Genomic DNA, 25,152 nt, shown 5'->3' on the forward strand with positions numbered 1-25,152 from the left:
TTCCAAAAACTATTCACTCTAAACAGTATTCACTTATCTTACTGTTACCAATCAAAGTTCCTAAAATGCTTTCGTCTTAGGGGATACAAATAGGCCATTTTTGTTTGTTTGTTTGTTTTGGCTGTTGCTCTTACTGACCTTTTCTTATGAGTATGATTGGTTGGGATGAAGCATCTACGAAGAACATGCACTTCATTTTCCCTTCTTGTCATAGGATAGGAGAGAATGATTAATGAGGGAGGAGGCCGGGTTTGCTGAAGGGTCAGATTAAAACTGGAAGAGAGAAGAGAAGCATTCTGCCTTTCCTCTTGGTCCCCAGCCCCCTCAGCACAGGTTTCATTTGGAGCCACAGCTGTGGTTCTCTTAGCAAAGCCCCGTGGAGGGCCGAGGCACGGGGGGCGTTGCGGCGGGGGGGGCACTGCAGCCACCCATCCACCCCCTTGGACTTGGCTGTGAAGCATTTTACCTGCTGGCTGGAGCCACTCCTCTGTGACCCAAACCAAACAGGGGAGTGAGAGCAGCACCCCTGCCTGAGAAGGAAAGTGGCCCACACTGCTGGGTGCAAGTCAGCACCTAGGAGGCACGAGGCATGACCGGAGTCTTGGTGATGATCAAGTTTTAGAAGTCACCCAGGGCTCCCTCTGTGCTTTTCCTCTTCAAGGAGGAGACATCGTTGCCTTCTTCCTACCATAGTGTGTGGAATTAAGTAGGCTGTTTTGACTAAGGCTTCACTATGCTGGCAAAAGCCCGATAACTTGAGAAAGGATTTATTTAGTCCCTGGACTAGAAAGACCCCTGAGTACACCTCACTCCGGGCCAGAGGAAATGAAGTTCCATTTGGAACATCCCTTGTAAGCAGTAGTTGCTAAGCATGAACCTGGTGTCCGTTCTCAGTGTGTCTTCTCACTATTTGGAATGATTTCAGGGAAGAAATGTTTTCCAAAGAGGAATATTTTCACATTCCCTTCACATTTCTCTTTAATCATGCAGGTCCTCCAATCAATGGCCCAACTTCAGTTGATGTGGAGATAACTGCTTTATTGACTATGCCCCTGCTTTTCTCAGTAGAGTACACGTTTATGACTGAGTTTCCCATGTATGAATCTTTTTGCGATAAAATAAATCAGGTTCTGAAGTGCTGGTGCGGGCCTCATGGATTGACAGACGATTCTAATGCACCCAAAGAATAGGAGGCTCTAGCTCAGATGCCATTTTTACCTTGATGGAAGCAGTATTTCTTCAGAATTTGGTATTTAATCCAATTTTTTAAAAAGTTTTCACCAGAAAAAAAATAAGAAAAATATGTAATTCTGCCACAGCCAGCTGCTCTAAGCATTGAATGAGAGGCAGACTGAAATATTTGTAATGGTGCCAGTTTAGGCCTTAACTTTCTGGAACATCTAAGGAATAGGATCTAGCAGCACAAATGAGAATCAGGTTTTTTTGCTGATTAAAGGCTCCATAATTGAGTGATTGTAGCAACCTAACCGATGTTAATATTCACATAGATTTCTTCCTCACCACTAAATCAGGATAATGATGAGACTTTTCCCTCCGTGATAATTATTCAGTATCTGTCACAGATTTTCTTTTTTTCACAGTACCTATGAATGAATCTACGTCAATCTTGTCTTCTAATCAGTATTTGGCTTTATCCCAGATCAGTTTCTGCCATTCCCTTAGGCTGTTTTTTATCTTGTCTTTTGGAAAAAAATGAAAAAGTAAAGCATGTAGCGTCATTAGATATGATTCCCTGCCCCTCTCCCCAAGGCATATTAAAATGCGCAAAGTACTCCAGGAAAAAAAACAAGAAGATTAAAGTCAGCAGTAGCATCTTAATTGTACCCTTAATTTATCCCCCTTTTTCTGGGAAAATATATTTTCCTCGTATTTCATTTTATTGTAAAGGACAATGTGAAGATTCTTAACAAAGTCTCTGATCCAGTTCCTTCACATGGTCTGAATACCGTGCAAAATATAGCATTCTTGATATGGCCATCTGTCAAAACAGCAGTGTGCAAATGAATCAATCTGAATTACAGATGTGTTAATAAATCCCTCTGAAGAGCTTAAGTGTTCAGTTAAGAACATGCATGGGTGGTGGTGGTGGGATGAACTGGGAGATTGGGATTGACATATATACACTAATATGTATAAAATAGATAACTAATAAGAACCTGCTCTATTAAAAAAATAATAAAATTCAAGAAAACCCGAGATTTATTTTTAAAAAAAAAAGAAAAAGAAAAAGCATGCATGGAAGTCCTTTAAAAGCCATGTTGCCTGTTTGTATTTTCTCTAGATAACATGCCAGTTGTGCACATCTTTTAAAAATGGCATCGATGCAATCTTATTTATAAGTGTTCAGGAAGAGCAGCTAGTACCCACTAGTGTTTACTGTGAAACAAAATCTAAAGCTTGCAGTTCAAACTTTGCCCGTTCACAAAAGAGTTGGGAAAGAAAAATGACAAAGCTGTCATTTTAACCAGCGCCCACCTGTCCCTCGAGAGAGACATGCTTAATGATCTGGAATTGGTGTACAGCTCCTTTATCATAGTTTCAGGAGCTTGGGTGAACGTCTAGATTTTAAGAGCTATTATGACAGTTCTTATTTGTGTATTTGTTCAGCTCTTGGCCAGATCTGATGATTTGTGTCACTAAACAAAAGACTATTTTGGTTGAACTGCCCTAGAATTCATCTGAACAGGTTTTAGCCCAAGAATTAATCCCACCAGGAACTTGATACTATTTTAAATAAACACAGTAATGTGGCAGTGACAAAAGTATGCTTAAATTTTTTCAAAAGGAAATAAGGGGTTAGACAAATCTCAAGTTCATGACATGATTCAAACAAGGTCATAAGAGAATGGGTACTTCAGGGTATCATGAAATCGGAAGAGTCTAAGATGGTAAAGGTAGTTCTGTGAAATTCTCAGCGGTACAGTTGTAAATTCTAGCTTTTTGACAAGAAAAGTACCATGGGAAAAAAAAAGAATCGAACCATAGTCTTTTAAAATCCACAGCAGCCTTGACCTTTACTGTGAAAGCTTAACTGCACGTTCCTTATCAATCAAAACTAAATTAAAATGAACTAAGAGAAAGCACATAACATTCAGCTTTGCAAAACTGTGACATTACTATTCCAGCTATGTCACCTTCGCCTGCATCGGGATTGAGCAAGGGTGAAAGAGACAAAGAAATCAATTCCACGAATTTTGGAGAATGTCAGAGTAAGGATCTGCTGAAAACTTTCATTTCTCCATTATTACTCATCCTGTTTGATGTTCCCATTGGTCTAGGGGGCTAGAAAGAAACTCAGAAAAAGGAGGGAAGAAAGAGGGATGCCATGAACAGAAGTGTTTGGGGGCGTTTTTATTGAGCAAGGCTAGAGCAAAGACAAGATGAAATTAAAAGTGATGGGCACATTTTAACCAAGTCTGCAAATGTGTTGTGTGTCTGTAGTAATAGAGACGCCAGGAGGGTTCTCTGCAAACATGGTGATTCCATTTTTTCTAATTATCAAAGGAAGTCTTTTGACTGCTTTATTGGGTCATTGGTGGAATTACCAAAGGAAATGAGCTGCTCTGATTGTCCCCTGTACCAGGGCTTAGAAGTGAAGAGAGCTGGATGAGATTTTCTTAGTTCTTCTTCATTTAGTCTCAAAAAAAGGGGGGGGGGTGGCGATAGTAATATCAGAAAGATGGTTCTACCCTGCTGCCTCCTGAAAACTTAATTCTAATAAAATCTGCCTGAAATAAAGAAGAGAACAAAAAATGTTTTGGGGGAATAGTTTAGAGACTTTAGTGCCTTTGGGAACAAGGGACAGCAGAGGACAAAGAAGAGAAAAATCATTCCATAATTCTCTGATATGTTTCAGTACTGATTGATCACCAAAGTTATATATTTGGACCATAGCATTTGGTTCGTAGAAGAATATAATTGTCAAGATGCCCAAGTTCAAGGACCAAAAGACGTTCTTTGTAACACATCTGTGTTTGTGTGTGTTTTCCCGAAAGGCTCATCATTGGCATCGTCTACATCCTTGGTGTCTGTCATTGGGCATCTTCGTTTTCAGTAGGAAGCTTTTTAAATAAATTTGCCATCCGTGTATTAATTCTCAGAGGAACAAATTTTTTTCCAATGGACTAAACTGTATGATAAGCCTAAGTCTGTTGGCCATAATTGCCCATCCCATGGTGGCTTACTCCTAAATGAACAATAAAAGGCAGAAACTTGCTACATTTGGTGACACTGTAGGGTGGGCAGGTGTTCCTATGTTAAACGATGCTGCAGAAAAAATTGGTCTGAGCTGGAGGTCTCTGCAGAGGTCTTTCCCTTGTTCACAGAAGGGCTCAGCAGATTTCAAGCAGACTCTGCCAACCAAGAACCTAGTGCTGGCTGGAAAGCACCCGTGGTCTGTTTTGGTAATAATCCTCCTGCTTGAGTGAACCGAAGACGGAGACTCAACCTGATTTAATTTGTTGTTTCAATGAGGCTATTACAGCAAATACCCTTTAGCCAGCTACTCAAACAGAAAGAAAATGTTGTTACCTTAGCATGCTGAAGAAAATACCATTCTCGAATTGTGTCCTGTGATGTAGCCTAACTCCATGTACCATGGCATCTTACAGCTTAGCCTTAGCAATTATAATTAAAAATCACTGGATAAGAAGCTCCCTTGAAAGCATGGCATTAAGATAGCTCAAGCACGAATATTCGATTCAGACTCCTCTGACTGGTACTTACCTGTTCATTTAGTTTCTTCTCTCTCGGCATACATTTTAAGCTCATGGGTGAGTCCCAAAAAAGGGACATCTATCGCCAGCTTGAAGTCTAAACAACCACCTTCTTCTTCCCTATTCCATTGTACAGAATCAGAGAAGATGGGAATTAAATTCTCAGTACATACACACTCCTTCAGCCCCAAAGCCAAGGAATTAAAGAAACCAGAAATTCTGCAGAACAGTATTTGAAAATCTCCTTTAGGATTCATGGCCACTAAATTATATATTTTTTTCTTTAAATAAAAGATTTGTCATTTTACAGACTGTAAAACATACTACTTAAACACTAAAATATTAAGTAAGAATTAAATAGAAGTAACCCTTTTTTTTATTACTTTAGTTAAGTAACAGAGTGGTATATAGGACCATCTCACGTACAGTAAGCACGTTCTTAAGGAAAATACTTTTCTTTAAAAAAAAAAAATGAGATTTTCATTTGAAAGCCCTGGACTATTACTGAATTTTAAAAGTAAAATATCAAGCTGTTAGATAATAAATGAATACTTATAGTGGTGAAATATTATAGGCAAATACTGGAATAAAGCACTTATTTTAGTGATGAAATATGGTTCATTGATATAGGACAATTTTGTTCTCACCAGTGATCTTAAGGATATAGAAGGCTGACTACTTTTTCATAATAGTAGTGAAATCATAGTAAATTTTGTAAATTTGGAAGTATTAGGATGTTTGAGAGTAACTCTTTTGGCAAAAATGATCTAACAGATCATATTATTGGCATTGCTAGTCCTGATTATTTTAAGGGAAAAAGAAGTGATTTTCTTTATTTTAATTGAGAACACTTTTTACCTCAAGCTGTTTTCTTTCATCTTCTAGTTGGTAACATCAGGTCTTCTATATCCTCGGAGCCAACCTCTACTTCAGAGGTCACTCTGACAGCGTGAGCTCCTTCCTCAGACATGGGCACCCACTTTGTGGTGCAGAGCCTGATGATTTTAATTTATTTAATTCCCCTTGCAACAATACCCAGGAGAGTGGTGAGTGCTGACTACAGCCTTCATCAGGGATAATGGCTTGATTAGGAATTATCAAACAGTGATTAGTCCTTTGAAAAAAATCTGAAGGCTCATTGACGATTCCTACCACTTACTTTGGCCCAGTGTCCTCTGTTATTACATCCGTCCAGATTATTTTGTTTGCTTGTGTGTGTTGGAACGCTGTCATCTGCTCAAACACCATCAGTATCGGTCCTGTTAACTGTGTTCGCCTTAGGGCTCTGATTCATTTTATCAGAGAAATAATCTCTCTCTTCCTCATCCCTCTCTGCAGTTCCAGATTATCAAGAACAGGACATCTTCCTCTGGAGAAAAGAGACTGGATTTGGATTTAGGATTCTGGGTGGCAATGAACCAGGGGAACCTGTGAGTCTTTTGTCTCCCTGCCCCTTGCCCCCCATCCCACCCTAGCCTGCACCGCCCCGTGCAGTTTTCTAAGACTTCAAAGCAAATTGGCAGCAGTGACGAATCACCAAGATTTGAGTCCCGCCAGGTGCACCCCTGTTTCGTCTTTTTTAAAAAATTTTATTGGAGTATAGTTGATTTACAATGTATTAATTTCTGCTGTACAGCAAAGTGATTCAGTTATATATATATATATATATATAATATATATATTATATATATATAATATATATATATAAAATTATATATATATATATTCCCTGACTGTTTCATCTTAAGCACTGGGGGTTATTCTTTGGATTTTGTGAGCTCTTTCTGTCTTGAGGAAGAAGGGACTAGATCTTTTCTAAAAAGCGTGTGTTCGTGTTTGTGGAAAGCGGCAGTTCCAGCGTCTGGAGCTCCCCATCAGAGAAAAGGGAACCGAAAAGCAAAATAGGAATAGGCATCAACTGAGAATACAGTGGCCTGATCCTTCTGGCCAATTCTGTTAAATCTGCCAGCAGGTAGTTGGCTTTGTATATTGCGTAGCCAGGACAGAGAGCACTTGACAAGGCATTATGAAAGATTAGAGAAAGTAGGACCACGCTCTTTACAAAATTAGAGAAAGAACCCTGAACAAGGATCAGGAGACATTTAACCTCTCCAGGCCTCATCTTTAGAATAAATTGAGGAGAACTTCACAGGATTCTTTTGAAAGGGGAAAAGAGAACTAAAGATAAGTATTGTTCATTTCCTCATCACAGTAAAAATAGCTGTTATTTCTTGAGTGCTTACTACGTGCCAGGTGCTATGCTGAAGGCTTCTAACATCCATTCTTCTCATGTATCCATCAAATCTATGAATCTATCCCCATTTTTCAAATCATGAAATAAAGACACAGAAAGGTTAATGAACCTGCCTGGCATCACAGAGTTAGTAAAGGGAGGGACTGGAAAGGGTGTGTTTCCAGAGTCCATGTTCTTAAGCACTCTTTTGTCAAAGTTCTTTGTAAGTGATAAATGCCATGTAAAGATCGTTGTAGCCTCATTATCTAGAGAGAAGGCAAGAAAGGCACAAATATTTTAGCTAAAGTTTAGTGAATGGTTAATATAACAACAGCAAGACACTAAATATAAAGACCTGCTCTGCATGCAGGTGCGATAGACTGTGAAAATAGGGATGCCCAGCCAGACTTTGCTTGATTCATCCCTTCATTTAACAGCATTTATCGTGCATTCCCTTTTGCTAGGCACATGCTGACCTTTAAAGCAAAGTAGTATTACTATTATAATTAGTAGAGTTTTCTGAACAGAGGCCTGCCTCTTAGGTGGATAGAAAAGGGGAAAAAGTTTTGCCAGTGAAGGGAGTAAAATGATTTATTTTTGCAAAGGGGAAAAAACAATGAGTCAGCAAACCACAGATAAATGTCAAGGTACTAAACAAGAAGAAGTTAGTTTTTCCATTTAAGAATTATTGTACCCACCTAGCACAGCACCTGGTACCCAGTGGGCACTCAATAAGAGTTTGTGGCATGGATGCAGACATGAATGAATGAATTGAATTGTTCTCAGAGATTGTGAAGGCTGTCGTTTTACAGGCAAACCTCGTTTTATTGCGCTTTACAGATGTTACATTTTTTTACAAATTGAAGTTTGATGGCAGCCCTACATTGTCAGATGATGGTTAGCATTTTTTAACAATAAAGTATTTTTTAAATTAAGGTATGTACTTTTTTTTAGACATAATGCTATTGCATACTTAAGACTACAGTATAGTGTAAACATAACTTTTATGTGCACTGGGAAACCAAAAAATTCATGTCACTTGTTTTGTGGTGACATTAGCTTTATTGCGGTGGTCTGAAACCGAACCTGCAATATCCCCGAGGTGTGCCTGTAATAGTAAACCAAAAGGTCAGTGTTTCATCCATCATCCAATTACTCAACAGATTTATATCGGTCACGTCGTACCACTGGGTGCTGCTGATACAGACGGCCGCCTGAGGTCTGGGGATGAATTAATCTGTGTGGATGGGACACCAGTCATTGGTAAATCACACCAGCTTGTGGTCCAGCTTATGCAACAAGCCGCCAAGCAAGGCCACGTCAATCTCACAGTACGGCGTAAAGTGGTGTTTGCGGGTATGTTTTTCATTCATCCCTTTAGACAGTGCCTTGTCACTTCATGCACAGAAGAGGCCCCTTTCCTGTGTCTGCCTCCTCAAGCATGTATTTTAGCAAATGTTTGTAAATGTGATTAAGCTCAGAATTTCCAGATGGAACCCTGCAAAACTACTGTCACTCAGAAGCACTTTAATGTGCCATCCGTACACGTTCAGCAAAGGCTTTTAGAAGAAGCCTAGTTGAGTAGATATGTTACCTCCCTCCATCCCCTTGCTAAACAGAACTTAGTCATTCTCTTCACTTGATGAGAATTCTCAACAAAAGAGGTTAGGAGAATTGTAGCTTCAAATTAAGAGAGCAAAAATTAGGTTTGCGCTGCCAAATAAGCTCATAAAAAAGCTGCTCTGCTGTTGACAGTCATATGTATTAAACTATTTTAATTTTTACATTTTTCTCTATAAGCAAGTTGTAGAGTTGGCCAGTTCTAGGTCATGGTTGAGTCCTTCCTCCTGCAACTCAAATTCATATACATCCTTCCAGGCCCAACTCAAAGATAACCTTACCTGTAAAACCCTCAGAAATTCCCTCCTTCCTCCAACTGTCTGCTGAGTTTAGCCTTCCCTTCTCGCCATCCTTGGGCATCGTGGTTCACTTCGGTATCAGAATCTGCCATTTTGAGGCAGTATTGGGTAAGTGTCTACCCTTCCCATTCATTCACCATCTTTGTCTGCAGCCCCTGCCTCCAGGTATTCAAGACAGAACCCAGAATGCAGAAGAGGCAGATTCCATGCGGTATCAGTTGAATTACTGAAGAAGGATGACATGAAATATTAGGAATTCTCCATAGCTGTAATACTAGTGAAACACCTGTTTATCAGATAAAATCAACTGGCATCTTGTTTTAAAAACAAACAAAAAAAATAACTCATAGGGACTTCCCTGGCAGTCCAGTGGTTGAGACTCCTCGCTTCCATTGCAGGCGACGTGGGTTCGATCCCTGGTCGGGGAACTAAGATCCCACATGCCTCATGGCACGGCCAAAAAAAAAAAAAAAAACAAACTCATAGAGCTCATTTAAATGGTGTATAATTAATTACAAAAGAATTAAGATATCAGATTCCAGTGTGAGAGCCCTACCTGTTGCAGCCACGAAAAGAGTGTTAATCACTTATGTCCCTAGAGCTCATTTATGGCCTCGGGATCTTAACGTAGTATCCCATGCAACCAGTAGCAGCAATCAGAAATGGCTTTTGAGATGAGATGAAAACTTTCTGACTTCACTGGTCCAAATAAAAATAGTAGAGCAATGTGATTTTTGTTTGTTTCAGATTTATTTTTTAGATCTTAAATATTGGGGTTTTTAAGCTCTGGGTTAAAGGCATGTTAAATCTTTGAAAACACATAAGACTAAGTGAAATAAGCCAGTCACAAAAGGACAAATATTATATGCTTCCACTTCCATGAGGTACCTAGAGTAGTCAAGTCATAGAGACAGAATGTAGAATGGTGGCCGTACCGGGGGCTGGGGTGGGGAGAGTGATTAGTTAGTGTTTAATGGGTACAGAATTTCAGTTCTGGAAAATGAAAGAGTTCTGGAGATGGATGGTGGGGATGGTTGCACAACAGTGTTTCTGTGCTTAATGCCACTGAACTATACACCTAAAATGGTTAAAATAATAAGTTTTAGGTTCTGTATATTTTATAACAATAAAAATGAAATCTGTGAAAGGAGGTGCTTTGGGGAATAAATTTAGTAGTCCTGTCGAAAACCTGAACACATATTTTGCTTTCGGCATGAAAACTAAGTCGGTCCCACCTACTACTGTGGCTATTTAGGAGTGCTTTACCCTGTCACTTGAGAAAGCAATAAAACTGAAACTTGATAAAACGAATGCTGAGGGAGGCTAATATATCCAGTTGTGTGATCAGAGTAGATCATTGACATCTGGAAGCGAGGAAGAGAAGCTAAGTATACCTCTGACAGGTGTTGTCAGGAATCCCACAGTAGGGAAATCTTAATGGTACTGTCAACTTACCATGTCTCCGGTGATGGAAAAAGCAAAGCAAAACTGTTTGCAAATCTGAGCAGAATGTGACTTGAGGGTAATGACAATTTGAGTGCAGCGAAGGGCGTGTCTCTGAGGCAAAAATGGTAGTCATCCTTGCTGTGGGCCACACCTATGCTTCCTTCAATGGGTCGTTTTTGTTTGTTTGTTTCATTGAAGTCTAGTTGCTGTACAATATTATGTAAGTTATAGGTGAACAATGCAGTGATTCACAATTTTTAAAGGTTGTACTCCATTTATAGTTATTATAAAATATTGGCTATATTCCAGTGTCATGCAATATATCCTTGTAGCTTATTTTATACCTGATAATTTGTACCTCTTAATCCCCTACCCCTATATTGCTCCACCCCCCATCTTCTCCCCACTGGTAATCTCTAGTTTGTTCTCTATATCTGTGAGACTGCTTCTTTCTTGCTATATACACTAGTTGGTTGTATTTTTTAGATTCCACAGATAAGTGATCTTATACAGTATTTGTCTTTCTTTGTCTGACTCATTTCACTCATCATAATGTCCAGGGGTTGTTTTTTGATTTGTGAACTGGGAAATATTTCAGAGTGGGCCGATCTTGCTGCAAATTTGACTCTGTATGCAGATGTTGAGATACAGTATGCTGTGAATGATACAGAATTGGGGTGTCCCCTTTGGTGTTTTCCTATGAGCTGTTTTCAATTCCTGTATCTCAGTTCTGTGAGGCCAGCTGCTGTCATAGCTGTCACTCTCTTGATTTCATTGCGGAGTCTTGGGGGAAGGAGGAAGGGGTGGCAGGCAGAGCACGTTTCTCGCAAAGGCGGGTAACTGAGAGGTGCCATCTCTTGCACAGCCTCCAAAACAGAGAACGAGGTGCCCTCGCCAGCCTCCTCCCATCACAGTAGCAACCAGCCGGCCTCACTGACCGAGGAGAAGCGCACCCCGCAGGGCAGCCAGAACTCCCTGAACACGGTGAGCTCCGGCAGCGGCAGCACCAGCGGCATCGGCAGCGGCGGCGGTGGCGGCAGCGGCGTAGTGAGCACCGTGGTCCAGCCCTACGACGTGGAGATCCGGCGCGGGGAGAACGAGGGCTTCGGCTTCGTCATCGTGTCGTCGGTGAGCAGGCCTGAGGCAGGGACGACATTCGGTGAGTGCGGTCACTTCTCCCCAGTGTTTCCTGGGATGCCTGGGACTGTTCTATGGCAAGTAAAAGACAGCCAAAATCTCATTAACAGAAATGCTTTTCATGCTTTCCGCTTCAGATAATGAAAGCCTTAATTGAGGATGGAGTTAATTGGGTGGCTTTTCCCCTCCTGAAGGCTGGGATTTTTTTGTTTTTAACCCTTCAGCTTCCATCCTGATTGCGTGTTCACAGGCAGACAATTTCACGGATAGGTGAAATTTGCAAAGCAGCCCCTTGACAGGATAGAGTGTGAGAAATTCTTGCCAGAGAAAGCTGTTTGCAAGGTCCTGAGCAGGGTATCAATCACAGCAGTTGCCTCAGAAGGTCTGAGTGGTTTTTTTTGTTTGTTTTTGTTTTTTAATAAATTTATTTATTTATTTATTTTTGGCTGCGTTGGGTCTTCGTTGCTGCGCGCAACTTTCTCTAGTTGCAGTGAGCGGGGGCTACTCTTCTTTGCGATGCACGGGCTTCTCACTGCCGTGGCTTCTCTTGTTGCGGAGCACGGGCTCTAGGTGCACGGGCTTCAGTAGTTGTGGAGAGCTGGCTTCAGTAGTTGTGGCGCACGGGCTTAGTTGCTCTGCGGCATGTGGGATCTTCCCGGACCAGGGCTCGAACCCGTGTCCCCTGCATTGGCAGGCGGATTCTTAACCACTGCGCCCCCAGGGAAGTCCCGGTGTAGGAGTTTTTAAAAGAAGCGTATGGCTGTAGAAATAAATGCCTGGGGAGAAAAACAGGTGTAAGGAGTAAAAATATATATGAAATGCCCCTTCATCTTGTCCTTTCTCTACTCTATCCCTGTCTGAAATTTTAAAATTTTAATTTAAAATAATATGTTTACTGTTGCCTGGTTAAGAATCTAATTAAAATCTGAGTTCGGAGCCGTTTGTCTTCACTGCCCTTGAACTCTAGCAGGGATGATCGTCCTGTCTCATCCAGATGTTGGGGGTTTCAGCAGAGTATGGAGAAACACGGTTGTCACCCTCTCAGAAGGTTAACTCTCTGCTGGGTGCAATAGCTGAGACAAATAGGAAGCCAGGTGATTCCAGGAACTAGGAATCTATGAATCTGTTTCCTATTAGGATGGATTATAAGTATGTACTCCAAAAATGATCACCTTCTTCACTAAATAAAACATCATTTGTTATTTTCCCCAAGCACATTTGTTAATTAATCTGAAATATGATGGGAGACAGGGAAGGGCTGTGCAGGCTTTGAAATGTACTTCACCTCTGTTTCCAAATGACTTACCCACAAGGAGTCTGAGGACCCGTGGCCCAGGTCGTTTGTTGGCTAACATCAGCTAGGTGCTCACTCCCGTTAGCTTTCTGCTCCGGTACAACTCCCTTTGCCTCCATTTAGTCTTGGTACATTGCTTCCTGCTAAAGCCATTTAGCAGGTGCGTTCATTAGGAGACAGTGAGTTAAGCCGGGTCCATGCATGTGTGGCTGCCGAAACAAACACCCGTTACTAACAGTGCTTCTGTGAGCTCCATTAATAACATTATCACAGCATGTCACGGGTGGTGGGTGACTTGACCTCAAGGCAAGGTTGTTTTTTGGTTTGTTTTTCAATTAGTTTTGGAGACCTTTTCTGCTTAATTTAAAAATAAAAAGAAAGGCAGGGGGGAAAAGAAATCTCAAGTTATTTTCTTTAGATCTACAGTTTGTCCCCATGTACCCTGTGATGGTCTCAGGATTTCAGAGTTCTCAGTTTCCCTTTCTAGAATGAAATGGCAGATATGTCTGTGTTATTTAATGAATATTGAATGACTTCACCCACAGTTTGGCCTTTGATTGCTTTCCTCTGGCTCTTACAATGAACAAATTAAACTTTCCCTAATACCTTGCATGAGACTTCTGAGCTATGCAGAGCTTTCCTCCCACCTGCTGTATGATACCTTTCCCGTGGGACTTGTCCTTGGAGATGGGCTAAATTTAATCGAGACCTTGAATTTGAGTATAGAGGCTTTCCACCACACCTGCTTGTTGCTTGTTCCAGAAGACTGTTTAACTACCTTTTGAAAAATTCTTTGACCTTGACCTTACATCCCGTGATACAGACTCAGGCAAATATGCTGAAATTGAAAGGAATTGTAGCTCATTTTCCCACACATTTTATCCTTAAGCTCTAAATTAGGATGGAAGAGCTCTCTCAGTTAGTTTCAACATCGTCCATGTTAGTTTTGTCACCTTTTCCCACAGTGGCTCAAGTATACAACTATCTTTACAGTCCCCAGAAAGACAAACTCTCAAAATCAGTGAATATGCCTAAGAAAGTTTGAAACTCAGTATGCGATTATCTGGAAGCCCTGTGTCAGGCGTCAAAGCCAATTTTCCACCTCTCTTTAAAAGTTACCAACGCTCTTGGTTGTGACATGAAACGCCTCAGAGCACACAGTAAACCTTCTTCTTCAAATGCACTTTTCCTGGTTTTTCCTATCGTAGCTGTGTAGTAACTGATCAGGACAAAGGAAATGATTAAAGGAAAAGGGTTGAGGAATGATTTGAACCTAGCTTTGGTTCACTGTTCTCAGCCTGAGTATGTACTAGATTTTCTTATTCCTTTGAGGGGATTTTTATGAGGAACAAGGAGGATTTCAGAGCTAATGAGCCATTTGGGCCCTTCTCTGAAAGCACATGAGAGAGGCTGATTGAGCAAAGGTCATAAAAGGAAAAATACGTGTCAAGGTTGGGTGCTTTCTTGGCTCATCTCGTGATTATGCCCTTTTGCTAAACCTTTCATCATTCTGGATAGAAGGCAGGAAGTCTAAGTGTTTGTCTATTAGGCATTTTCAGATTGGATTTTTGGCGCTAGCAGACTCTTAGGCCTCACCAGACGCCCAGTGATTATTTTTTCTAAATGGAGAAAGAACAAAACATTGGCAGAAGCGTAAGCAACACCTGGAGAAAATGATGTGACATGAACACAGAACGTGCAATAGCCTCCCTCCCAGCTCTGGGTTTCACGTTTGCAGTCCCCAAATAAGCCCACGGCAAGTTATTTTTGGGGCTCTTGAGAATCTTTGGAAGTTGCTAAAGATCCCAAATTTTGCCACTGATCAAAGGAGGGAAGCTTGGGGTCCCCCCTTGTTTTGAATCGGGAAAGGACTGCAGCAACGAACTATCATTTTTCAGGGCTGTAACTTCTTAAACAAACGCCCGGAACTTTGCCAATGTTTTGACCCCCGGCACAGAGTTCTCCTTTAATAACATTTGCTTAATGCTTTAATTAATTAACACTTAACCTTCTCTTTCCCTTCTCAACCCTTTTTCTCCTCCCTTCACTCTATTCCCATGTAACTTAAAAAAAAAAAATTAAAACTGACTATCAAAGCAGGCAATGCATGTGTGGCCATGCCTCACAAAATAGGTCGGATTATTGAGGGGAGCCCTGCTGACCGATGTGGCAAGCTGAAAGTAGGAGACCGGATCTTGGCGGTAAATGGATGTTCCATCACCAACAAGTCCCATTCCGACATTGTCAACCTCATCAAGGAAGCGGGAAACACAGTTACCCTGCGCATCATTCCCGGGGATGGTAAAGTATACCTATTGTGTGTGTCTCTCTCTCTAGCTCTGTCTCTATCATTAGTGTTCATGTCATTGAATAGTTTTGACTTAGAGGCAGCCTTATCCATGTCTAACTGAACATACCCATACCCAACATAGCCACTGTTACTAAATCTTACATCACCCTCTTGACTTCATCCTCTAGCCCTGGGACCCTGTCTTGCTACAGAGATAAACATTTCAGAAAATCTTTAACTTTCTCCGATTTATTTTGGCTTTGGTGCCCTTGTCTTTAAAACAGCAGAAGAGTTTGAGTACAGGTGGTGAAGCTCGCCTGATACTCTACCTGGCAATTATTAAAGATTTTTTTTTAAAACGATGACTAAAATCTGAATGCGTAGTATGGTGACATCACAAAACTTATGTAAGGACAATGCAGAGCCAGTGCTCTTTTTTTTTTTTTTTTTTTTTCAGTCTGAATAAGTGAATGTATCAAAGTTTTTTATTTAATGGGAGGTTATTAGGATTTGTGCCTATGTGGTTTGTCCCTAATTTTTGCCTGTGGATAAAAAAAAAATAAAATCTCTGTGTTTTTGATATTTTAACAGGCCTCCATTAAACTAGGCCTGTTCTTGTTTATTTGTTTGATTGGTTCAATTCAAATCTTTGGTTCTTTTGTAACAGTGATGATTCTGTCCCTTGGGGGGACATTTGGCATTGTCTGGAGCGGGCGCTAATGGCCTCTAGTGGGTAGAGACCAGGGATGCTTCTAAACCTCCTACAGTACGTGGGGCAGCCCCCACTGTCAGAGATTATCCAGCAAAAAGTGTCAATACTCATTTTATTATTCGTATTTAATAAAAATGAAGTTGATACGCTAATGTCACTAAGTATAGATCCTTCAGAGAATTAAGTCCTGTATATTGACTTCCTTCTAAGCAGACTTTGCCCTTGGGAAAGAAGTGATAGTTGTCCTAGAATGTTTCAGTGTCTTTTTTTTTTTCATTCTTGCTACATATGTTATAAAATAAAATATATTCTAAAAGTCAGTGAGTGTTTCTCAAGAGGAAACTTGTGATTTATGGGGGAACTGTGTTAAAACTCTCTGCCACTGATCTATAAAATAAGAAAATCAGAGATTTTATCTGAAAGTAATTCACCAGATCAACATTTTTATATACTAATTGCTAGAAAGTGAGCCATATTAGTTTAAAACTCAAGTGCTGTAGACTGCCTTTCAGAAGAAGAAAATCTAAAACCAAACAATAAATATTTGAACATCGTTGGTTCTAAGAACAGAGAAGTTCCTCTGTGCCAAAAATACCCCATACCAAATGTAGACGAAAAAATAGCTCCTTGAATGATGGTCTATTTCAGCCTGCCTCAAATGCATGGTTAGTAATTTACCATCTGGTCTAGAGTCCATTCTACCAATTCACCACTCTGGAAACCTATTACAATTTAGGAAACTGATCACAAGATGATAGAACATAGGTTCCTAATGGAAAGGATGAAGGAGGCCAGAAAAATTCGGTGACAAATGGTTGAGAGAGCCTAATGTAGTGTATAAATTCAGATACATTTATCTCCATGCTGTGGAGAGATTTCAAAAAAATTAAGTCATGATAACCCCCAAAGAAGCTGTTTTCTTTTTAACTTATACATGGGAAAGTAAAATTCAGAGAGGTGAAAAAAAAAAAAAATTAATCCAAAAGAAAGAGACACAGGAATTGACTTGCTGGGTCTATGTTGGTCAGTCTTAATGTGGGAATGAGAATTTCCAAAAGAAGGAAGGAAAGAAAGTGCTCCTTAAGGGAAGGGCTTAGAAAAAGAGTTCACAATCGGGAAAGATGTAAATATGCAGAAGCAACTTATACTCCTGTGCATGTACTTGTTGACTTAATTTAATGTTCTGCAAGGGAGAATATTTTTGGAGAACCTGAACACCAAAAAATAGAAAGCAAGATAGATTATCCAATAACAGTTGTCAATAAAAAGACATTTTTTAAAACTTCAGTCCTTCAACAGTGTAGAATTCAGACAGGCATATCATAGGCCATCTTGGTTAGAAGAAAGTAAGTAAACATTACAGTTGATACAGTGTAGTTAAGGAATGATGTGTTGCTGAGGATGTGATTTCATTCCATGATATTTCAGGAATTCATCACCATGGTAATAAAACTCTTCACCAATTACTTTGTAATTTTCAAAGTCCAGGTAAAGGGAATCAAGCCTGGCAGCCAGAGGGTGGGTTTGTAACGCTCATCTTTTAAATGGGGCCAAAAGTTGCCGTCTTGGAAATTAGAGTGAAGGCAGGGGAGTTAGATTTCTGGAGAGATGGAGAGATGCTGGAGCAATCCAGAAGGATTTTGCAAAAACCTAGAAGAGAGAGAGTGACCATTACAATCTGATGAAGAGAAAATCATGCTGGATCCACCTCCTCTCCGTGAAAGTGTGTTGGACATGGTAGATTGTAAGGTAAAAGGAAGGCCTTCTCTCCATGTTAGGGACCTCTGATCTCCTTCAGTCTCTCACTCTAATATTTAATGGATCCAGTAGCCCAGAGGCATTTTGTTCCATGATCCTCACAAGGAGACTGAAGTTCTTCATTAGAGTGGCTTTGGAGCTCTTAGAAATCCATCTTGTCCAAGGTACTGTTCTCGGAAACCCAAGAAGGCGCTTCACAAAGAGGCTCTCTTATGAGTCATACAGGAGAAAAGCAGACCAAACTTGGAGGAGACCAGGCTAAACACTTTATATGAGCTTCTGGGCTACAGTTACTTGTCCCTTACTGAGTTGAAGAAGACTAACTCATCCTTTCTTTGCACAGTTCGCCAAAGAGAAACTTACAAAGCAAGGTAGTCTTGAAATGTCACAATATGGTTGAGCAATTTTAACAATTTTAAGTTCTTGAGGTTTATTTTTATCAGACATTCAAGTCAAAGGTGTGACAAGGATTGAACTGACTGAAGTCATCGTTTTCAAACTGTCATTTAATATTTGTGTTCTCTGACTTTATGCTGTCATGTGAATCTTATTTCGACTCGGGATAAATAGTTGCAAAATATGTATCCAAAGATGCCTCTAAGAGATCACCTATCTACCATTAATGGAGTCATGAATTAAGGAGAGATTTGCATATAGTTAATGACCGAGAATGTCCCCAAATGAAATTCACAACCAAAATATTAATATACGGTTTAAAGGATTAAACTATACCTGGCATTAGTCCCCAAATGACTTTATGATATACTTTCCCTCTGTTTTCCATAAGGCATTGTAACCATTATTTTGATTTCTTACTACAAATTGTTTTAGTTTTCTAAATTAAAAAATGATCAAATTTAAGAAAAATAAAAGGAAAATGCACCACTGGCTGGGCAGTGCTTAGAACCCACTCCCCATCCACTGCCTTATCTAGCTCACGCTGCTTGTTCTTTTTTTTTTTTTTGCCACACTGCACGGCATGTGGGATCTTAGTTCCCCGGCCAGGGATCGAACCCGTGCCCCCTGCAATGGAAGTGCGGAGTCTTAACCACTGGACCGCCAGGGGAGTCCCATGCTCGTGTTCTTTTTTCTTGTCATCAGTCACCTGATTCTCCAGCTTCACTTCTCTCTAAGTAGTTTCCCTCACTGTCCCTCTCTTGTTTCCTTCTCACCTTTCTGGCTCCAACAAAAGCTTTGAAACATGACCCCCTTGATTTGGCACTATTGTGTTGTTCGGAGTCCTGCCTTCACAGTTCTAGGACAGGCCTGGCTCAGAGTTCTCACCGTCTCTGCTTTTACTACCTCTGGGACCAGGATAGGAGATGAAGTGGGGGCAGAGCCTCTTCTCCTATGAGAGATGGACAAGGGATAGGAAATTGATCATGGCAACACAGGAAGGCCCACAGAATGGCTGAACATACTGAATTTGAACTTGATTTTTGACTAGTTACACCACACATACTTCCTACCGCTTGTGTTATATAGAAGAAACACCCTGTGAAGTCTGACTTCACAGTCAGACTGTGAGTGAGACTCTAATCAGACAGAGCGGACCCTGACTGAGCCAGGCTGACATGGAAAATCATCAGCTTGAATCAAGTTCAAGGCAATGAAAATATTTATGAGCTTAAAAATATATTATTTAGGGACTTCCCTGGTGGTCCAGTGGTTAAGACTCCACGCTTCACTGCAGGGGGCTCGGGTTAGGTCCCTGGTTGGGGAACTAAGATCCCACGTGCCGCCTGGCGTGGCCAAAATAAAGAAAGAAAGAAAGAATAAAAATAAAATAAAAATATATTATTTAAATGTAGTGTTTTTTCTCCTGAAGTCTTTTTTTATTTTTTTTAATTTTTATTTTTTATTGGAGTATAGCTGATTAACAGTGTTGTGTTAGTTTCAGGTGTACAGCAAAAGTGATTCGGCTATGCATATACATGTATCTATTTTTGTACTTCACATCTCTCTGATTTAAAGTATTTGCTTGTATAGGTAATAGGGCTTGGCAACATAGATAGCGCTATTTCCTTGGCAAAGGCCTAGAAGAGTTTAATTATCTTAATAGAAAGCTCTGTGGATATGATAGCTAGCATATACTCGGGCAAGAAGAGCAGGGTTTCCACCATATACATTTTAAAAGTCTCCCAAAACTTTTCATATATTTATGGGATTTAAATTTTCAAATGCTCCCTTCAGATATTTATTACATATGTGTTTATGCCTTAAAATATTTATGAAAGGAATGATTGTATCCGTTGTCGATTTGCTTGGCCTTGTAATGTGGATTGCATAAGGATGGCTAAGGATATTAACATGGGAGCAAGGTTGGAATTGTAATCACTTGTCACGGAGATACCTTGAAACCCAAGATAGGCGGCGCTCCTGTCAGAAGTTAGTGCCCTGATTTAACATGGCACTGTGACAGTGCCTTGAGAGCTACGATATGATATGCTCGTCTTGATACACGATTGCTGTGGAAAGTGTAGTAATATCCATTTTCATTCCTCTGGGAGAGCTAAAGCTAGGTGTAAACACTGTTTAAGAAAGGATGTAGGGCACTTTTTGGAATTTATCATGAAAACAGCCAATCTGTCCATCTATCTGCCTTGGAGTTTTAAAAGTCAAATACCTTGACACCCCCTTTATAAAACTGCCTCTAGGGTATACTCTTATATCAAGCCCTTCTTTTATATTTTTTCTATTATATGGGGCAAATTTTGCTTTGGGATAGAGATATAAATTTGTGAGAATGGGCTTCATCTCTGTATTTTAAAAAGCTGGAGAGAATTTCAGCACATACTGTCTTGATTTAATTCTAAATGAAGACGTAAAAGGTCATTTAAAAACATATGTTTATGTTAATAGATATTTTAAAAAGCATCCTGGAAATCTAGGGTATACTAAAAGTTATTTTAGTGCTCAGAGATGGCCCAGGAAATGTAGAAGTCAAAACCAGAGTATTTTGTATCTTAATTAATCTGTGATACTGCTTAGTGAATTTGGTGGTACTTATACAGGAAGATAAAAGTACTTGCAAAAAAATAAAAAAATAAATAAAAAAAAAAAAGTACTTGCTTATTTGAAGGGAATGTACCAATCTGATACGATTTCCTTGATACCAGTGCATAATTCCCTTGTAAACAGAATGAAACTAAAAGTTAACTATCAGGCAGGCCCTTGGTTTAATTCCCATTGCCTCCACTTGCTCTCTGGAAGACCTTGGACATGTTGCCTACTTATTCTAAGCCTCAGTGTCTCCATCTATAAAGTGGGGGTAATTAATTGCACCTATTTCATTGAGTTGTGAGGATGAAATGAAATAGTACATGTGATAATGCACCTAACACAGTGCTTGGCGTGTTGGAAACAATCGAGATATGGTGGTTGTTCATAGATTAAGGAAAACAAGCAAAAGGAGAAAAATTCAGTGGGCTCAGCTAGGCGCTTGCATATTAAATGTTAATTTTTGAAATGCTTAAAATTAAGCTTCATTCCAAAACAGACTTGCATATAAATATGTGAAAAGTAGCAAAGGAATGATGGAAGGAAAATTAATAAAAGAATTCTATTTATATGTATGTTGAGTGATTATCTATTATACCTCATCAAACCTTGAAAATGGCATAAGTATTAAAATGGTTTGAAAATGGGATCTGCCCTGCCTAGAAAACTCTGGCTACCAAAAACACCCAAGAGGGACTTCCCTGGTGGTCCAATGGCTAAGGCTCTGGGCTCCCAATGCAGGGGGCCCAGGTTCAATCCCTGGTCAGGGAACTAGATCCCACATGCCAGAACTGAGACCCGGCACAGCCAAACAAACAAATAAATAAATAAATAAATCTTACTGATTTTAAGCTTTAAAAAAAAAAGCAAAACACCCAAGAACTCTAAAGGGGAACCTCTGCACAATTCAGTAATTATAATCACTTTAATTACAAGGAAACGTTCTTTTTGGTATCCTGATGATGATTTCCCCATGGCCCTAGCAATCTTGTGATTTCCCAGAGAGTCTCCATAAAATTAATTACAATGAGCAATATGAAGTTTTTTAAAATACACATGTTTATGAAACTTCTGGCAAATCACATTGACAGGCTGTGCGGTCTCCTAGTCCTTTGTACGGACACAGCAGGCAGACTTTATGAAATACCACTTAGATTTATCGCCTTGGTTGTGCCGCTTAACTGCAGTCATAAAAATGGACTAATAATATACTCAATATTGTGATAACAGTAATAAATACATGCCACCCATAAAAAAAAGATGCTCATCATTTTTTGAGCAGTTTTTATGTGGCAGGCACGAGCCCAAACACTTTCCTCCCAGGTAATCTTTGCACCAGTGTTCTTAGATATTTCTGTTACGCTGTATGTGTAGATGAGGAAACTGAGGCATAGAAAGTTTAAGTAACTTTGCTTCAAGTCCCAGCCAGTAAGTTGCAGAGTTTGGGTTGCAAAGCCAGGTAGTCTGACTCTAGAATCTGACCTTGTAACTATTATGCCTGACAAGCTTAAGAAGTACCACCTCCCCACCTTGGAGGGTCACAAAGCGTATTGGCACAGTTAAGGGTCCACAGGAGAAACAAAACACAGACACACAGAAACATTTCTCTCTGTTTCACCCACGATTTTTCACCCTATTTGACCACAGATTACTGTTCCCTCAGAATCTGGAGCAACATTTGGTAAAACAAATTCTGTGGGAGACATCATCCTAAAGCATGAACTGGATTCACATTTTAGTTCACCTGATCTAGTTACATTTTCTTACTAATCTTGCGCCTTCGCTATCCAGATCGTAATCTTTAGAGCTGGAATAGAAACTGTTAAAATCGTATTTCAACTTTCTAATTTTGCAGAGAGTTTAAGTAACTTATACACGTTACCACAGTAATAAATACAAAGTAGAAGTAGTAGCAAGGGCCACAGCTACAGTCAGTGTGTATTGAGTGCTTACTACATGTCAGGTACTGTGCTAAACATTTTATATATTTTTACCCAAGAAAAGGGAATTATTGCCATCATCCCCTTCTATCAGATGAGGAAAACAAGGCACACAGCTAATGAGCGGGGGACAAAGGGATTTGAACCTGGGTCTGATCTCCAGCCCTTGCTTTTAACGCCTATGTGTAATGAAAATAAAATAACAGGAAGTCAGACCTAATCTGAGTAGTATTTTTAGGAAAGTAAAATGGAAGTAGTATGTTTAGGAAAGTAAAATGGAAGATTTTTGGGGATTTTACTTTAGGAAAGTAAAATCCCAAAAAATTGGGATTAGTGAGATGTCCATAGAAACTTGGTTATACATGATGGGTAGATACATGTATTCCATGAACACTGGAGCGCCTACTGTGAACCACAGGACTCCTAGACACTTCTAGACTTCACAGCACACTGTGAATTAAATGGGCATTTATAGGCTAATCTAAGAACTTCACCACCGCATTTAGCATTTTCTTGATTAGAAAACGTGTGCCAAGTTCCAAACAGTCAACCTAAAAATAAATATTAAGAGTGTAACTTGCTCATAGTCGCTTACTGTCTGCCTTGACCTTAAGGGAGAAATAATTAGTAATAGAACATATAACTATTACAATGTGAATGATTATATTTTCATATATACATGTTGGTTTGCAATCTATAGGCATGTTCATGAGCGTTTTCAAATTCTGGGTCTCCAAACTCCCAGAGATTAATGAAGTTGCTTATGAATGTGTTTAGTGGAGAAGAAAGGCAGTTTTCATAAGAATATAATCATATTCATTACATTAGGGTGGCTTCCTGATCTGTACAACTTAGATTTATAAACTCCAGCTCTAACTAATGCAGGTTTTAAAATTAACTCTTCATGAGTGAATCTAGGCAAGGTCTCACAAGCATTCCACATTTTTAGTTGTGCTTCATTAAAAGCTTTGGGGAAGAAAGTAGATGTTACGTGCGTGTGTGTTTAACAAGATGTTAGCGCACTTTTGATTTTAATAGTCACATGAGAAAATCAAGCAGACTCACTAAAGATTGGTGATAAATTGCAGGGAACATTAGCAGAGACATTATCAGCCTGTAGAATTATGGGAAATAATTCTGGTATGGTGCCATGATTTGATGGGACTGCCCTTTATAAGTGATGGGGGAAGAGTGAGAGGCACCTACCTTGGCTACAATTTTAAAGTACCATTTTCTTGGGTAAACTCTTTATTTCATTTGCGGAGATGTCTGATTGGGAGGAGGGTAATGGGGGTGTACGTGGCTCACATCATAGAAGATCTTAGAATGGTCCTTTAAACTCTTCTTGAGAAATTCAGTTCAAAACTGTTTGAAGTGGTGACGGAGAAGCCAGATAGAATTCACAGGTGAGGCTTCTGCACGCCTCCTGGTGTGACAGTGTCTTCTCTGGGGCCTTCATTTCCTGATGCTCTGTCTTACCCTGCAGAGTCTTCGAATGCCACTTTGCTGACCAATGCGGAGAAGATTGCCACCATCACCACCACACACACCCCTTCGCAGCAAGGGGCCCAGGAGACCAGGTCAGACATGGCTTTGGTTTCTTTTGTTACTTTCAAGGGGAAAAAAAGTAACTCCTGTTGTGACGATGCTCTTCCTTGATTCTTTCTCTGTCCCCCTGTGGGTTGCTCTTATACTTTTTTCTCTCGCTTTGGCAGGAATACCACCAAACCAAAGCCGGAATCTCAGTTTGAGTTCAAAGCGCCCCAGGTAACACAGGTGAGGGCCATTTCTCTTTTTTCCTTGTTGGCTTGGTGTGTTTCCTTCCAACTTTCTAAAGCTATTTTTACCAGGTAGCTTCTATAAGGTACCCTCAATTAAAATAAATAACCTTTTGTGAGGGGTATGTACTAAACATGTACTCATATTGGTTTGTCAAGGAAATGACATTTTATTTTACTACCTTTGAAAAATATTCCTAGACATCGTTTTCTAGGCAGGGTGGGGGCAGGGGGGAAACCCAAACGAATAAAAAGCTATAATTATCTCAAGGATTGGTGATCAGAGAAAGAGCAGAACAGCTCATGTCTGCTCATGGTACTCATAAAGGCACTTATGTCAAGAAAAATGTCTTTTTGTTAAGGTGTTTCTCAGACTTGTGAATTTCAGGTGAGACCCCTTAAGGCTACCTACCTGTCGCACAAGGTGGTAATGGAGGGTGCACAAGTAATAGCAGGTGAAGCAAATTTGGGAAACATGGGGTGATACAGAGTTAAATAGGTTTCCCCCCACATACACACTGGCCTTCTCAGAGCCTTCCCTAATCCATTCCTGATTCTCCTTAATTAGCATGGGTACCACGGTCCAGATGTGTGGAGGTAGTTGTTGGTATCCTAACGATGAGATGTTTTTGGACGTTGGGCAGGGAGGCTGAATACCCAGCAGCGTGCCGGATGGTATTATTTAATGAAGGATTTTCCTGCCCCAAACGCAAGTCGCAGCCTCACCGATTAGACTTTAATATATGCGTGTTGGCACGCAATCTGTATGCACACTCATGAATGTTTTCACATTCCGGATCTCCAAACTCCTAAGGTTAATTGATATTAATAAACAATCAAGAACCACCAAGAAGGGGATAGAAACTGTGCCTTTGTGTCAAATGAGCATAATGGAGAACGTTGGGGAAG

The 25,152-nt window shown here is 40.1% G+C and overlaps 1 protein-coding gene across 8 annotated transcripts in view; it reads left to right on the forward strand.

Annotated features, from left to right (window-relative positions):
- MAGI1 (membrane associated guanylate kinase, WW and PDZ domain containing 1) overlaps positions 1-25,152 on the forward strand; it is a 618,481-nt gene that overhangs the window by 583,062 nt on the left and 10,267 nt on the right. For 3 of the 8 annotated variants that reach the window (XM_068557284.1, XM_068557285.1, XM_068557288.1), the window contains 6 exons: positions 6,075-6,166; positions 8,133-8,325; positions 11,200-11,493; positions 14,863-15,066; positions 23,952-24,045; positions 24,181-24,241. In XM_068557284.1, coding sequence (XP_068413385.1) covers positions 6,075-6,166; positions 8,133-8,325; positions 11,200-11,493; positions 14,863-15,066; positions 23,952-24,045; positions 24,181-24,241 — 938 coding nt within the window. The remainder of the gene's footprint in view (positions 1-6,074; positions 6,167-8,132; positions 8,326-11,199; positions 11,494-14,862; positions 15,067-23,951; positions 24,046-24,180; positions 24,242-25,152) is intronic. The other 5 variants (XM_068557286.1, XM_068557289.1, XM_068557291.1 and 2 more) reach the window with 2 other exon arrangements.

Source organism: Eschrichtius robustus, chromosome 12, assembly GCF_028021215.1.
Source record: "Eschrichtius robustus isolate mEscRob2 chromosome 12, mEscRob2.pri, whole genome shotgun sequence".
NCBI lineage: Eukaryota > Metazoa > Chordata > Mammalia > Artiodactyla > Eschrichtiidae > Eschrichtius > Eschrichtius robustus.